At 46.8% G+C, this 12,220-nt stretch overlaps 1 protein-coding gene across 3 annotated transcripts in view; it reads left to right on the forward strand.

Moving 5' to 3' along the window:
• Positions 1-320: 320 nt before the first annotated feature.
• Positions 321-12,220, forward strand: part of SLC6A12 (solute carrier family 6 member 12) — a 38,707-nt gene continuing 26,807 nt past the window's right edge. The window contains exons 1-3 of one of the 3 annotated variants that reach the window (XM_053942203.1): positions 321-396; positions 8,121-8,317; positions 11,883-12,017. In XM_053942203.1, coding sequence (XP_053798178.1) covers positions 8,125-8,317; positions 11,883-12,017 — 328 coding nt within the window. In that variant the 5' untranslated portion in view covers positions 321-396; positions 8,121-8,124. Of the gene's footprint in view, positions 397-718; positions 779-4,719; positions 4,729-8,120; positions 8,318-11,882; positions 12,018-12,220 lie in introns of those variants that run through there. The other 2 variants (XM_053942202.1, XM_053942204.1) reach the window with 2 other exon arrangements.

Here is a 12,220-nt window from a genome sequence, read left to right on the forward strand (position 1 = left end):
GAGGACATGGAGTTACTCTCTGACTGCTGTAGTTGATATTTACAAACTGTGGGCCTTTACCCTGCCTGCCTGTGGCTGCTTTCTCATCTTGCTTTCTTGTTAGGGCCACAGTTCAAGGTTTGGAGAGGTGCATGTTGTAAGGGAATAGGGGAGAAAGTTCTTCTGCCCTGATGCACCTCCCTTCCCTACGTCCCACCACCCACGCATGAGCTGGGTGATAATTTGGTGGGGGGAGCTGGTGGAAGGGGTGGGACAGGAGGAGGAGAGAGGGTAGTCTCTGCCTTAACTCTTGCTGTATCTGTTTGGCAGTCAGTGGATTCCCTGCCTGGACTCCAGTGGGACAGAAAAGGATAGGACGGGAGGGGCTGGCCTGGGGGAGACCTGCGCTGGGTTCAGGTGAGTTGGGCGTTTGCTTGTTGAGCAGATCTGGCTGGAAGTTTGTGTCACCCTGAGAGTGCCGGTGACTCCGGTCCTCCCGCAGCCAGCTGCTGCATGCCAGCTGCTTGCTGTGCTCTGGAGAGCGGGCCAGCAAATCTGCATGGGCAAAATCTTCCCAAGGTTAAGTAAAGCAAGAGTGAGATGGACAATAAGGAGCAAATAATCAATTTGGATCAACCCAGGGAAGAGGTTTTTCTTTCAATGGTTCCTTTGGAAAAAGAAAGGACAGGCTGAGATGCTGCACAGGGGGTACCAGGAAGCTGAGAGCAAAGAGATGCCTGAAGGATGGGTAATTGATACTGAAGGCTGTGACAGCAGAGAAAAAGGGAGAGAGTGACAGGTAAGTACTCGGCAGAAATATTGAGAAGAGAGACAACACTGAGCAAGACAGGGACAGGGATGAAGGGTAGAGCTGACTGGTTGATAATAGGTACAGGAGCCAAGGCACTAGGAGTGGAGTAGGCTGTAGCCATTTCAGCTACTGCCAGCATGAGTCCTCTCCTCCTATGCTGCCCTGCAGAGGTGCTGACCCCAGTGCACTGACTTGGGAGCTGCAGTTTTAAAAGATGAACCTGGGAGTGCACTTCTTGTTCTTCTTGCCCCGGAGTTTTCATCAAATTTGTTCCTGTAGGGGTGAGGCAGGGAGACAGCACAGTTTCTGCATGTGCTAAACTCTCAGGATCTGTGGGCATATTTGTGAACAAGTGCAGGCAGAACACATGAGGGTTTCATAACACCTGATCTGTGTCTTCTTAAATCAACAGTGCTTTTAAAGTAATCACTACTAGTCAGGGCTTTCATCTCATGCCAGTGGAAATACCATTGCCCTAGTTTTTCCTCTTTGACAGCTGGTGATATGAGAGGCTGAACCTTGGACCTGACCTTTGCAGCTCTGCAGCAGCCCAACTTTTCTGGATTCATGGTTGCAGATGTGGTCCTTAGAGAGGCTAAAGAGCCTGTGCCGTATCTCTACCTGACTGTGGTCCTGGGCAGAGCTAGAGGAAAAATTGGGTGCCCCAGACTTGATAGAGAGCAGGTACCTGGCCCCTTGGAGGGTGCAGGTGGGATGCAGTTCCACCACATTACAATGTGGCATTATGGCAGGAACTGCTGGAAAACACTTTAGGTGCTGCTAAAGTCATGGTCTCCATGCGCCTCTGCCTGTGCTGATTTCACCTGATGTGACTTGTCCTGGCTGAGCCTGCCCAGGGTCTGACATGGGGTGCTGGACTTATGCAGGGCTGAACAGGGAGCACAGTGTGGGGGCAATCATGGCAGGGAGTCCTGTGGCCCTGCTCTGCTGCTCTGCGCTGGCCACACACGTCTGCTGAGGGACCAGGCTCTGCCACACACGCTGTTGGCTCCCCTCATCCTCCCTGCTGGGAAGCATAAGGCAATGTGTTATGCCTTAACCTTGCCTGGCTTTTGGAAGAGTCTTGCTTGAGTATTCTTCCCCTGTGCTTCCTGTTTCTCATCACTGACAGCAAGTGTCCCCAGGCTGTGCTTTTGGGAGGTCAGGCAGGGTGTGCCTACCTGGAGGAGTTTAGAAACAAGTGCCTAGAGCAGTGTGATGCCAAATTCCCTGTGCTGCTCTCCCACCTCTGAACCACTGACTGCAGTGCTGGCTCCTCTGCTCTCCTGCTCTAGCAACTTTGCTTCCCACTCTTCCCTCAGCCCTCGCCCCCAGCTGCAGGGATGGCAGCAGCTGGCCAAGCAGGGCTGGGGGCTGGCAGCCTCCATCTCTTCATCTGACCTGCCCAGGGCTGCTGGCTGGCATTTTGCTCCATGAAGTTGCTGCCCCAGAGAGGTGGCAGCCCTGCAGTCATCCTGCAGACTCTATCTTGTCCCTGTGGAGCACCTCTGGGCTGCACCACAGGTCGCTGCCCTGTTGTGCAGGGACCTGTTTGCAGAGTGGGTGCTGGAGCAGTGTGGCTTTCACCCTCTGTGCCATTCACCTGCTCTGCTCTCCAGCCAGTGGCAGGAGCTGTGATGGCCACGCACTTTGGCGGCACACAAGGACCTCTGAGCCTGCCAGATGCAGCCCCAGGACTTCGGTCAGACAGCTCCAGCCATCGGGTAGGTGGCTCTAGGGGCTCCACTGGGGCCTGGCTGGATCTGTGCCTGTATCACACCTATTGCTGGTGCTCTGTAAGAAGAATGGATCCTGCTGTGGCTGGCCCTCCTGCTGTGTTGCACTGGATATAGCCAGATTATGGACTGAGTGGAGGTCTTGAGATTATCTGGTTTGGTGGAAAGGCTGGTTTCTAGTCCTACTAGACACCTGCAGAGTGTCTAAGTGTCTAACAGATGAATTCCATTTATGGATTTCATCAGTTAGTCTTGTTTTTTTTTTTTTTTTTCTAGGCTAGAGAAAGAAACCTCTGTGTCTCTGTAACTCAGAGCAGGGGTGGTGATCCATGGACACCAACAGAGACTTATCTGGCCCTGGGAACAACAGCCTACATTGCTTTTAGCAAGAGATTGCCACTGATCCTCAGAAAAGTCCAGCCACTGTTAGAGGCTTCGGAGGGTCTCCCGTCCAGCAGCAGAAGACAGAGCAGGACCCATTTGGCACCCTCCTGCACTGGGGGTGTGTGCTCTGAAGGGTGATGCTCTATAATCCTTGCATCTTGTATTGCAGGTGTCCATGCCATCAGTGAACTCACTCATAAGGAGTCACTGAGTTCCTTATCTCACTCTTTCTAGTGTCAGTAAGTAGCAAACTCACTGACTGCACAACCATTGCTCTTATTTCACACTGGAGAAAACATAGGTAGGATCTGATTCTTATAACAGTCTCCTGTGCCTCATGAACGTTGCTGAACAGATGCTTTGAGAATACCTGGCAACCCACAGAACCTGGAAGCTAATTAGAAAGTGTAAAGAAGCCAACTAACTTTCAATTGCTTGAAATGAAAGGCATTTTAATTTCAACTGCTGTCCTGGAGTTGATCAGTTTTTCTACATCTTTCCTTGCCTTTTTCTGTTAGGCAGCTGGAGTGAGCCATTCTCCAGCAGCATTCCTGTTTGGAAGCAGCTGTCTCTGCTCATGTAGCTGCTCTTAGATTGGCTGGAAAGCACTTGCTTCCACTGCTAATATTTTCTTGTCCATCTTGTAGAGATGACCGATTCCAGTAGCAGCCCCTGTGCACTAATTTAACTGGGTTGGTTCCTTAAGCTGTACCTTGGCACTGCTGTTCCTTGCTGAGCCCTGATTTTCTGTCTCTGCTCCTCCAGCCGCCCCCGCCTCCTGCCATCAAAATGCAGCGCAGGATTTCAGCTGCTGACTAACTGCTGGCTCTGGTTGCGCAACTGGAGAATTTTATGTGTCCTCCTGCTCCTCCTTTTGTAACACAGCCCAGTCTTCTTGCTTCCTGATTCCTCCCTCCCCATCTTAAATTGCAGTTTATGTGCTTGGTTGCTGCTTGTTTCAAAATGAAACCAAGAAATATAAATGCACTGCAGCTGTCTGCATTGTCACCTGTGATTCTGCAGTTCAGGCAGTACCTTCGAGTGTCCAAGGGAGCTTTAACACTTTGCTTCCTCTCATAAATGTTATCAGCAGCTTTTTAGAGACATTTCTGTCTGCTGTTCCCTCTGTTTCATGATTCCCTCTGGAGATTGTCCTCATCTCAGTTGCCTTATGATAAAGCAGCAAAATAGGTCAAATGGAGGATGTTAACTTCCCAGCAGTAGGAACTCCTGTCTGACAGCAGTCGGGAACAGGCAGTAAGTTTGCAGAAAGAAAAGCTTTAGGAGAATTGCTATTGCCTTCTTCCTCTGATGCCAAAACTCCAGGTGGCTTCTCTCTCATCTTGTCTCACTCTTGTTCCTTGTCTCACCTGAGGAACTTTGAAAAAGCCCTTTTTTACCCTGAGAGAGGCTGAGGATAGCACCGTATTTTGCTTCAAATGATGCTTTCTTTCTCCTCTTTTTCTTATTACTGCCTCTCCCCTTCATTGGCATCTTGTTTCCAAACAAAGCCAAAAAATGCCGTTCTCCTGAATATCTGCATTGTGTGTTCAGCACATCACAGGCAACTGCTGAGTGACCACAATGCTTCAGAGATGTCCTTGGTTTTCCTTGCCTTTTGTGACCATACTTGGAGGATCCCATGGTGGTAGGTGTGGGACAAACACAGTCCAAAATTTGTGACGAAGGGGAGACTGTGTTGCCTCATTGAAATGTTCAAGAATGGAACTTGTTGCTCTGGGTCTATGGCTGCCTGCATGATGCCTTCTCTCTTTCCAGGTCCTGCAGGAATCTAGGTGTATTCTTGTTTTCCCAGAAGTAAGTCCTTTGGGGAAAAAATTGTGGCTATCTCCATGCACCAAGCCCAGTATCAAATACTCTACCCTTTCCTATGGAGCTGCATAGAGGAAGCTCACTACTCTCTGTGGGAAGATGACAGACTACAGGACATTTCTGTGAAGGGCAAAAAACCCATCTCCTCCAAGTGCTGAGGGCTGAAAATACAGCAGAGGCCTTCTAGAAGTGACTGGGGGGGTGTCAGAGGGAGCTGAGGAGGGAAGGTGGTGGTGGGGAGAGGGTCCAGGGACAGGGTACACTGTGGATTGCATCAAGATGGCATTTTAGCAGTTGGGAAAACTTTGTGGCAGAGGAAAAAATAGTCTGGGAATGAAGTAGTCATAGGATTTTTCTCCAAACTTTGGTGAAGGAACAGCAGAAAAAGTGCAGGCAAGCAGTGAGGGGCACAGTCTTTACTCCAAACTCATGTATTAAGGAGGGGGCAACCAAAGGAGGAGGAAAATGTTTGCCTGTTGGGGAGGATGTAACCCAGTAGGTGGCTGTGACTGTTGTGGGAGAACCACATTGTTCCTAGCTGGAAACAAGAAGTTATTTGAATCTCCATCTGGCCTAAGAACATATAGAGCAGGGGCACAGTAGGATTAAATGCTTAGGAAAAGAGCCAGGAGGTGTATGAATAGGCTTTCTCATAGAAACAGTAGGCAAAGCAGAGAGGGAAGTAGTGGGGATGTGTAATGTGCATGGCTTTGTCTGGGAAAGGAGAAGTTGTATTTCATGCCATGAAGGGCCAGAACTTTGGGCACTAGTTTAATCCACCATCTGTTCCCACTTGAAAAGGTTTGATTTCATGGCTGGGGTGCTTTCCCCCTTCTTAAAATAGGAAAATGAAGGCAGAAGTGCTGTGTCTCCCCTGCTGCTCTGTGTTTCTTCCAGCCATATTCCTTATTGCAGCATTCCAAATTCTATCCTTCATGTTGACCTATTCAGGAGTCAGAGAACAGATAAAAAGTCCTGGTCCAGGTATCCCTGAGCTGGAGGCTGATGACAGGGATGGGGCTGTGGGCTGGCACTCATACAGTCCCTTCCCAGGGCTAGGTGAGAGGAGGTGATTGTGACCTTCCTCTGCACCCATGTGCGAAAGAGGTCTAGCAAAAATGAAATAAAACCACAAATATTCATAGAAATAGGCTGGCTCTTGGATCCACCTTAAATTAAAAGAATAAAAACAAAGAATTATCTAGTCTTGTCCTGCCAGCTTCCTGGGACATCCTCAACAAACTCAGACTTAAACACTGCTGTACTTGATAACGTGCCCTGGACTGCAGCAAATTGGAATGTGCCAAGGACTGTGACAGATCAAACATGTTTCATTAAGTACGTGTTACTTTTTCTCTCACATTTGGCAGTGCGGAGAGCTCTGCTCCTCTGAGATGAGGAGGCTGTGCTGCAGCTTTGGAATAAACTGATTAGCCAGCTAGCAGGCCTTGCTGCAGGCAGGCAGTGGGGAGAAGGGCCCTGCCTGGGTTTCAGAAGCTGAGAAATGGCTGGCAGGAGGACCTGATGATTCCATCTCCCAGTCCAACCCAGCAGAAGGGCTAAGTGAAGGGGGTAAATCTGGGACTGCTGAGCTGCTGGGGAGCTGCAGAGCTGCAGCTGCAAGCCAGCATTTAGGGTGTGTGCCTTGATTCCTGGGTTCCACCACCTTCTTTAGATGTGGGGTTAGAGGGATGATTCACCTTCCCACTCATGTAGATCCACAGGTGTCGTAGCCCTTGGTGGTTTGGATCAGTGCAAGCCATACCAGTAAATAGTTGCTTTCCAGCATATGGACCATAAAGGGCTAGGGCTGGAGATAAAACAGAGGTTGCTTCCTCAGTGCCCTCATGCATCTGCATTTGACACCAAAACTGGTTGTGCCCACTGCAGTACTACCCATATATAGGCTCTTATTGGCAATGGTTCTAAAAACCTCTCAAATTTAACAGGGACCAGGATCTTTCTGCCTTGTTTTTGAAAAGGAAGCAATATTAGCCTGGAGGATGATCTTCACCAGCCCTTGTCTGCTCTCCTCTATTTATAAAACATAAAACTCTATGGTTTATGTTCCCCTGATCTTGTTGCAGCCCCTCTTACACTGGTTGATATCTCGCATAAGACTCAGCCCTCCATTCGGCATCCATGGAAATCTGCTGCTGATAGCAAAGCAAATAGGATGAGCCCTTCAGGAAAGCAGATGGGGGAACAAAGCCTGTTGTTGCCTAGGGCATTTAGAGAGCAATGGTGTATTACACTGTGAGATCTGATTTCCTTTCGTTACTTGAATAACAGGCAGGAAACATGCCTGTGTCAAAGAACTACTTGTTCTGCTGTGAACATTCATTAGAAGTTGTCTTTTCATACACAAGCATCTTCCTTCGCCCCAGGGCCTGATATATCCAGAGGGTTAGCATTTAGGAAATTATTTCCTTTACAGAAGTAAATGAGACACTGATAATGATGCTGTCTTGTGTGGATAAGTACGAGCGTGGCCCACCAGATTCTGCTCCTGCTTCCTCTTTCCCTCATTGAAAACTACACCAAAACAAGTGCCATAGTGTTCCTTGGCTGCTGGGACAGTTAGGTGTCAGTTAGATGTTTACATTTGCTCTTTTTTCCAGTTAAGTCAGGTTCCTGGTAGTCCCTACTCACCATGAGATGGCTCATACCTGGTGTTTGTCCAGAAGGACATGACTGGAGAGACACCAGGCACAAGGAGGGAGGCAATAGTTTGGCATCATGATCCTGGTGCAGACTCAATAGAAGATTTGGTGGTCTTATTAGGTAAATGACATCAAAGGTGATAAGTCCTGCTCACCACTGAGCACTGGGGGAGGTCCTTGGCCTGAGCTCTCTCCAGAGCCAAGGGAGAGAGCAAGTTTAAATAGTCCAGAGCAGATCCAGGGGCAGTGGAAATGTTGAGTGTTGTGCGTGATGCAGATTGCTGTCTCTGTTTCTCCCTGAAGATGGGGATGTTCCTTTAGGTGGTATAGAAGGAATGAAAAATGTGCTATTAAAAAACTTATTGAACCATTAGCAAAATGAATTTGCAAGTTGCTACAAGGGAACAAAACCCTTATTTCTTTGCAGTCCCAGCTGGTGGGAATGGAAGCAGAGATGCTGCTGCTTTGGAGAGATTTGTTTCCAGTGTATTTTCCTAATCTCAGCAAGGGAATGTGTATCCCTTGCTAAAGCAAATCACTTCTAGAAAGGCCAACTTCTGCTCAGTAATGCCACCAGTTAGATGTACCTAAATTTACATACTGATACTGGAACCACATCTCATTGTGGTGTCTGGTCCCCTCATTCCTCTTCCCGAAAGCAGGTCCTGCAGCAGCTCCCTACATCCCATGCTCTCCTTCTCTTCTGTCCTACAGAGCCATGACAAGAGCCATATCTAAGGAAGGAGAACCCAATGGGGCCACCACATCTCCTGAAGAGATAAATATGGAGGAAATAGAAGAGAGAGGCCAGTGGCGGAACAAAATGGAGTTTGTGCTGTCTGTGGCTGGGGAGATCATTGGCCTGGGTAACGTGTGGAGGTTCCCATACCTCTGCTACAAGAACGGTGGTGGTGAGTTCACAGCACACATGAGTTGTTCTAGATCTGTAGGTATGATGAGAGACATGTACATGCCTGCACCCATTTCTCCTATGTACTCCCTAAGGTACTCCCTTATTCATTCCTTCAACAAGTTGGTTCCTGTCAAAACCAGGAGGAATAAAAACTCAGGGATGAATTCAGCTCCCCAATGGGTACTCTTCCTTAAAGCAGCATTCTCAAATCTGGACTCCTAAAAAATTGAACCCCAGTAACAACTTAAGGCTGTTGGGAATCTCAATTATTGGTCTTTAGAAAATATCAGATGCTGTGAGTGGTCAGAAAGCCAACATCAACCTCCTCCTACATATTCCCTTTTCCTACTCCTGGTGTCAAATCCATCTTTTTCAGGCCCTTGTTACAGAGGAGGCAAGGCTTAGATAGTGCTGGTATCCTAGCCAAGGCCTGATACACCCTAGAAGGAGATTTCTTCCTCTTCCCCTGGAGCAATTCTCACAGTGATCAAACCACTATTAGGAAAATTCATCCCCAAAAAAGATTCATTCACCTTCCCTTTTGTTTCTTTCCATGGCTCTCCTTTTCTCTTATAGTAACACTGCAATAAGATCATTACATGGTTAAAAGTTAAAATTTCTCATAACAATAAAATGAAACGTAAGGGAATAATTGACTGTCACTAACTTTTCTCAGTGAATAAAAATCTAACTTTATAAAAGAAAAGGAGGAATAACAAATTACATGTCAAATCCAGCAATAACTTCTCTTTTGTTCTTGTTCTCTAAAAACACCTTGAAATAATGGTCTGGGACTTGCTTCGCACTCCACCCCCCACTACTTTGAGCTTCCTTTCTCTGCAGACCATGCCTAGAGGCCTTTCTTTTCCAAGGTGCCATGAGCTTTCACCAATAGCTGAGTGGTTCCACTGTAATTTTTCCCAGGGCTTCCAAATTCCTGTCCTCACTGCTGTTGCTGGAGTTTATCCAAATTAAACAAGAGACAATAAAATGCATCCTCAAAACTAGTGAGGGGCAGGGTAAGAAATGGTTGAAGAAGATGGAATGAAGTTTTTCTTGAACCTGGGATGATTTTTAGCAGATCCTCCAGTTTCCTTCTCCAGTATTTTGATGGGAGGCACCAAGAGCAAGTTAAATGGGGCACAGGTTAGGAAATACTGGAGGTGCATCTGATTGAACAGCTCTGCAGTGATGCTTTGAGAGAGGAGTCATGGGTTTTGCATGGAAAATTTCTCCCTGAGCTCAGATGATATCTTTGCATAGTTTGTGCCTCTGGTACCCGGTTCAGCAGTCCTTGTAATTTGTATGCTAATTAGCATAAGTGAAAAGGCTACTTTTGTTCACTTTAAATATCTATTGAATAACATTTTTCTTTTTAATTAAACTGCTCTGGAATAGCTAAGGCTGTGATTCAGAGGGCAACGAGGCTAGGCTTGGGAAAGGTTAGGATGGGAGAGTCCTTCTCTCACAGCTCCCCACACTTGCCCTTGTTGTAGAAGGTACTTTTCTCTCTCCAGGGCTCTAGGGAACCAGAAGACTGATATAGGACAAGGAATGTATTTCCCATGACACTCAAAGACATTCTTATCATTGGAAAAGTTCTTGAAATTGAAAAAAAGGCATTTTTCACCTATAAATACTGCATCCCTATCCCACCCTTACCCCCCAGATTTGAGACTGCTATCCTGTCACCTTTCTCCACCTTTGGATGTACTGAAATGGTTATACGGCTATGAAGACAGATGCCATAGAAACAATAGTGTTAGTTTTCTGTAAAGCAACCAACAGCAACCTTATCTATTGCTGCACTGTCAAATTTGATCTAATTGCTCAGCAACCTGAACTTATTATTGACTCATAAGGAAAGAGGATCTGTTTCTGGGGGCCCCACTCAAGGCTGAGGCTCCTTCAGTAGAGCAGCAAATTGAGGAGGGGATCACAGCTGGAGTTTCAGCTGGTAACTGCAATGGGACAGTTAAGAGAGACAAGACAATAGAGGTGCAAGAAAACCATTGCTGCTCAGAGACCAAAATGGGCCAACTTCCAGGACAAATTGTATCAGAAGAGAGGGTCTGGAATCTGCTGAAAAGCCCATCTGTGTGCAGCATAATAAAGCTGTCTTGCAGATTTGGCATAGATGTCTTGCAACCCCAAAAGCAGCAGCTGCCTCTAGTTCGGGGTCTGCAGTTCTCACTTCCTACCCTGCAAACATGGACTGACCCTGAGAACCAGCCTCCTTCCCTCTGGCCCCAGGTCTCCTGCAGCTACACACAGCTGTGTTTAGGGGAAATTTGGATGTTCTTTGTTATTGTAACATTGTTGGCTTAAAAACAAGGGCAAGTGTTCCTAGTTGCTCATTGTCACTGGAAGGAATGTCAGTGTGAATGTCTGTGCTGGCAGGGGAAGAGAGGGCCAGGGGGGAACAGCGGCTGAGAAAGGCACCCTAGTCTTGGTTACAAACAACTGAGATTCTCTTCAAGCCCTTGCAAGAGAGGTGTTCATGACCAAATTTTATTGTATGGAGTGGCAAGACAGCCACAGTTGTTGTTTCAGCGAGGAAGGCAGTCACCTTATCTTGTTTGGAGGGGAGCAGAAGTGTGAAAATCTACACTAAGGATGTGGAGAGAGTGAGGTGACAGAAGGAAGGTCAGCTGTGAAAATGAGGTCTCAGGAGCAGTTTTGAGCAGAGCAGTGAATGTATTTGGTGTTTTGGTTTGACAGCATAACTGAAAAGGTACAAAAAAGTTTCAGACAGCTGAACAGAGTACTAAGCAATTTTTTCAGGGCATTAAACTTTTTTGTTATTTTTGCTTGTCTTTTCTTATGCTTAGTTTATGCTGGTCATTGTTTCTGTGAAAAAGCCTTGCTCTTTTTTCCTTCCTCTTCCATTTTGACAAGGGTTAATCTGAGGGCCATTTCAGGCTCATTTCTCTATATATTAACAAAAAAAAAAGGATTTTGAAGGTAGAAGTTAAACTTCTTCATTTTGAAAATGCTGGAAAGATATTCTTCCCCTATTTCCATTTTTCTGGTGCAATCTGCTTTCCAAATTTGACATGAAATATGCCTCCAGTAAATTTATATTCTGGCAAACTTTTTACTTACCAAGAAATGCCACCAGGTTTGTATCCTCTGGGCAAGTGGGAGTTTTGCTGTGACTCTCATGAAAGGCAGAACAAATGTGGTTATGTGAAACAAGGACTTATTTTGTTCATCCCATTCCTGCTGAAAACTGGAATGAGGTCAGGAGCATGAAGCAGGGAGAATTTCTTCAGCACTATCTTTTTTTAGCTCCTTGCCTGGCTACTCTTTACCTCTAGGTTTTGGCCTACACCAAATGCAGAAGTGCTGCATTAGCACAAGACAGACCACCCTTGTATTTTTCTCTGAGAAATTATGGTGGTGGAGACCTTGTTTCTTTAGCAGAGATTGCACATTTAGTTCAGTGAAATATTTATGTTTATGTAGCCGATTCCAGCTGTGGTCCCAGGTACCTCACAAGAGGTTTTATGGATAAGGTTTTTGAAGAGTTTTCTGAGGCAGCATTTTACCCCTCTCTGCAGGAGCCTTCCTCATCCCTTACCTCATCTTCCTCTTCACCTGTGGGATCCCCCTGTTCTTCCTAGAGACGGCGCTGGGGCAGTTCACAAGCCAGGGAGGGGTGACTGCCTGGAGGAAGATCTGCCCCATCTTTGAAGGTGAGTCAAATTACAGTATTTACTGACAATCAGTGACTCAGATCCTCTTTTTGACATATTATTATTCTTTTTTTTTTTCTTTCTCCTTTATTCTCCCTCCTTTCTTCTCTCTCCCAGCCTTGCTATTCATTCTGCTGCCTGCTGTGTGTGCAGGGGCAGTTCCCTGACCCCTCTCGATGTGAGTGAGGGTGTGTGGTGCTGGC

The sequence above is a fragment of the Vidua chalybeata genome, chromosome 5 (assembly GCF_026979565.1).
Source record: "Vidua chalybeata isolate OUT-0048 chromosome 5, bVidCha1 merged haplotype, whole genome shotgun sequence".
Classification (NCBI taxonomy): domain Eukaryota; kingdom Metazoa; phylum Chordata; class Aves; order Passeriformes; family Viduidae; genus Vidua; species Vidua chalybeata.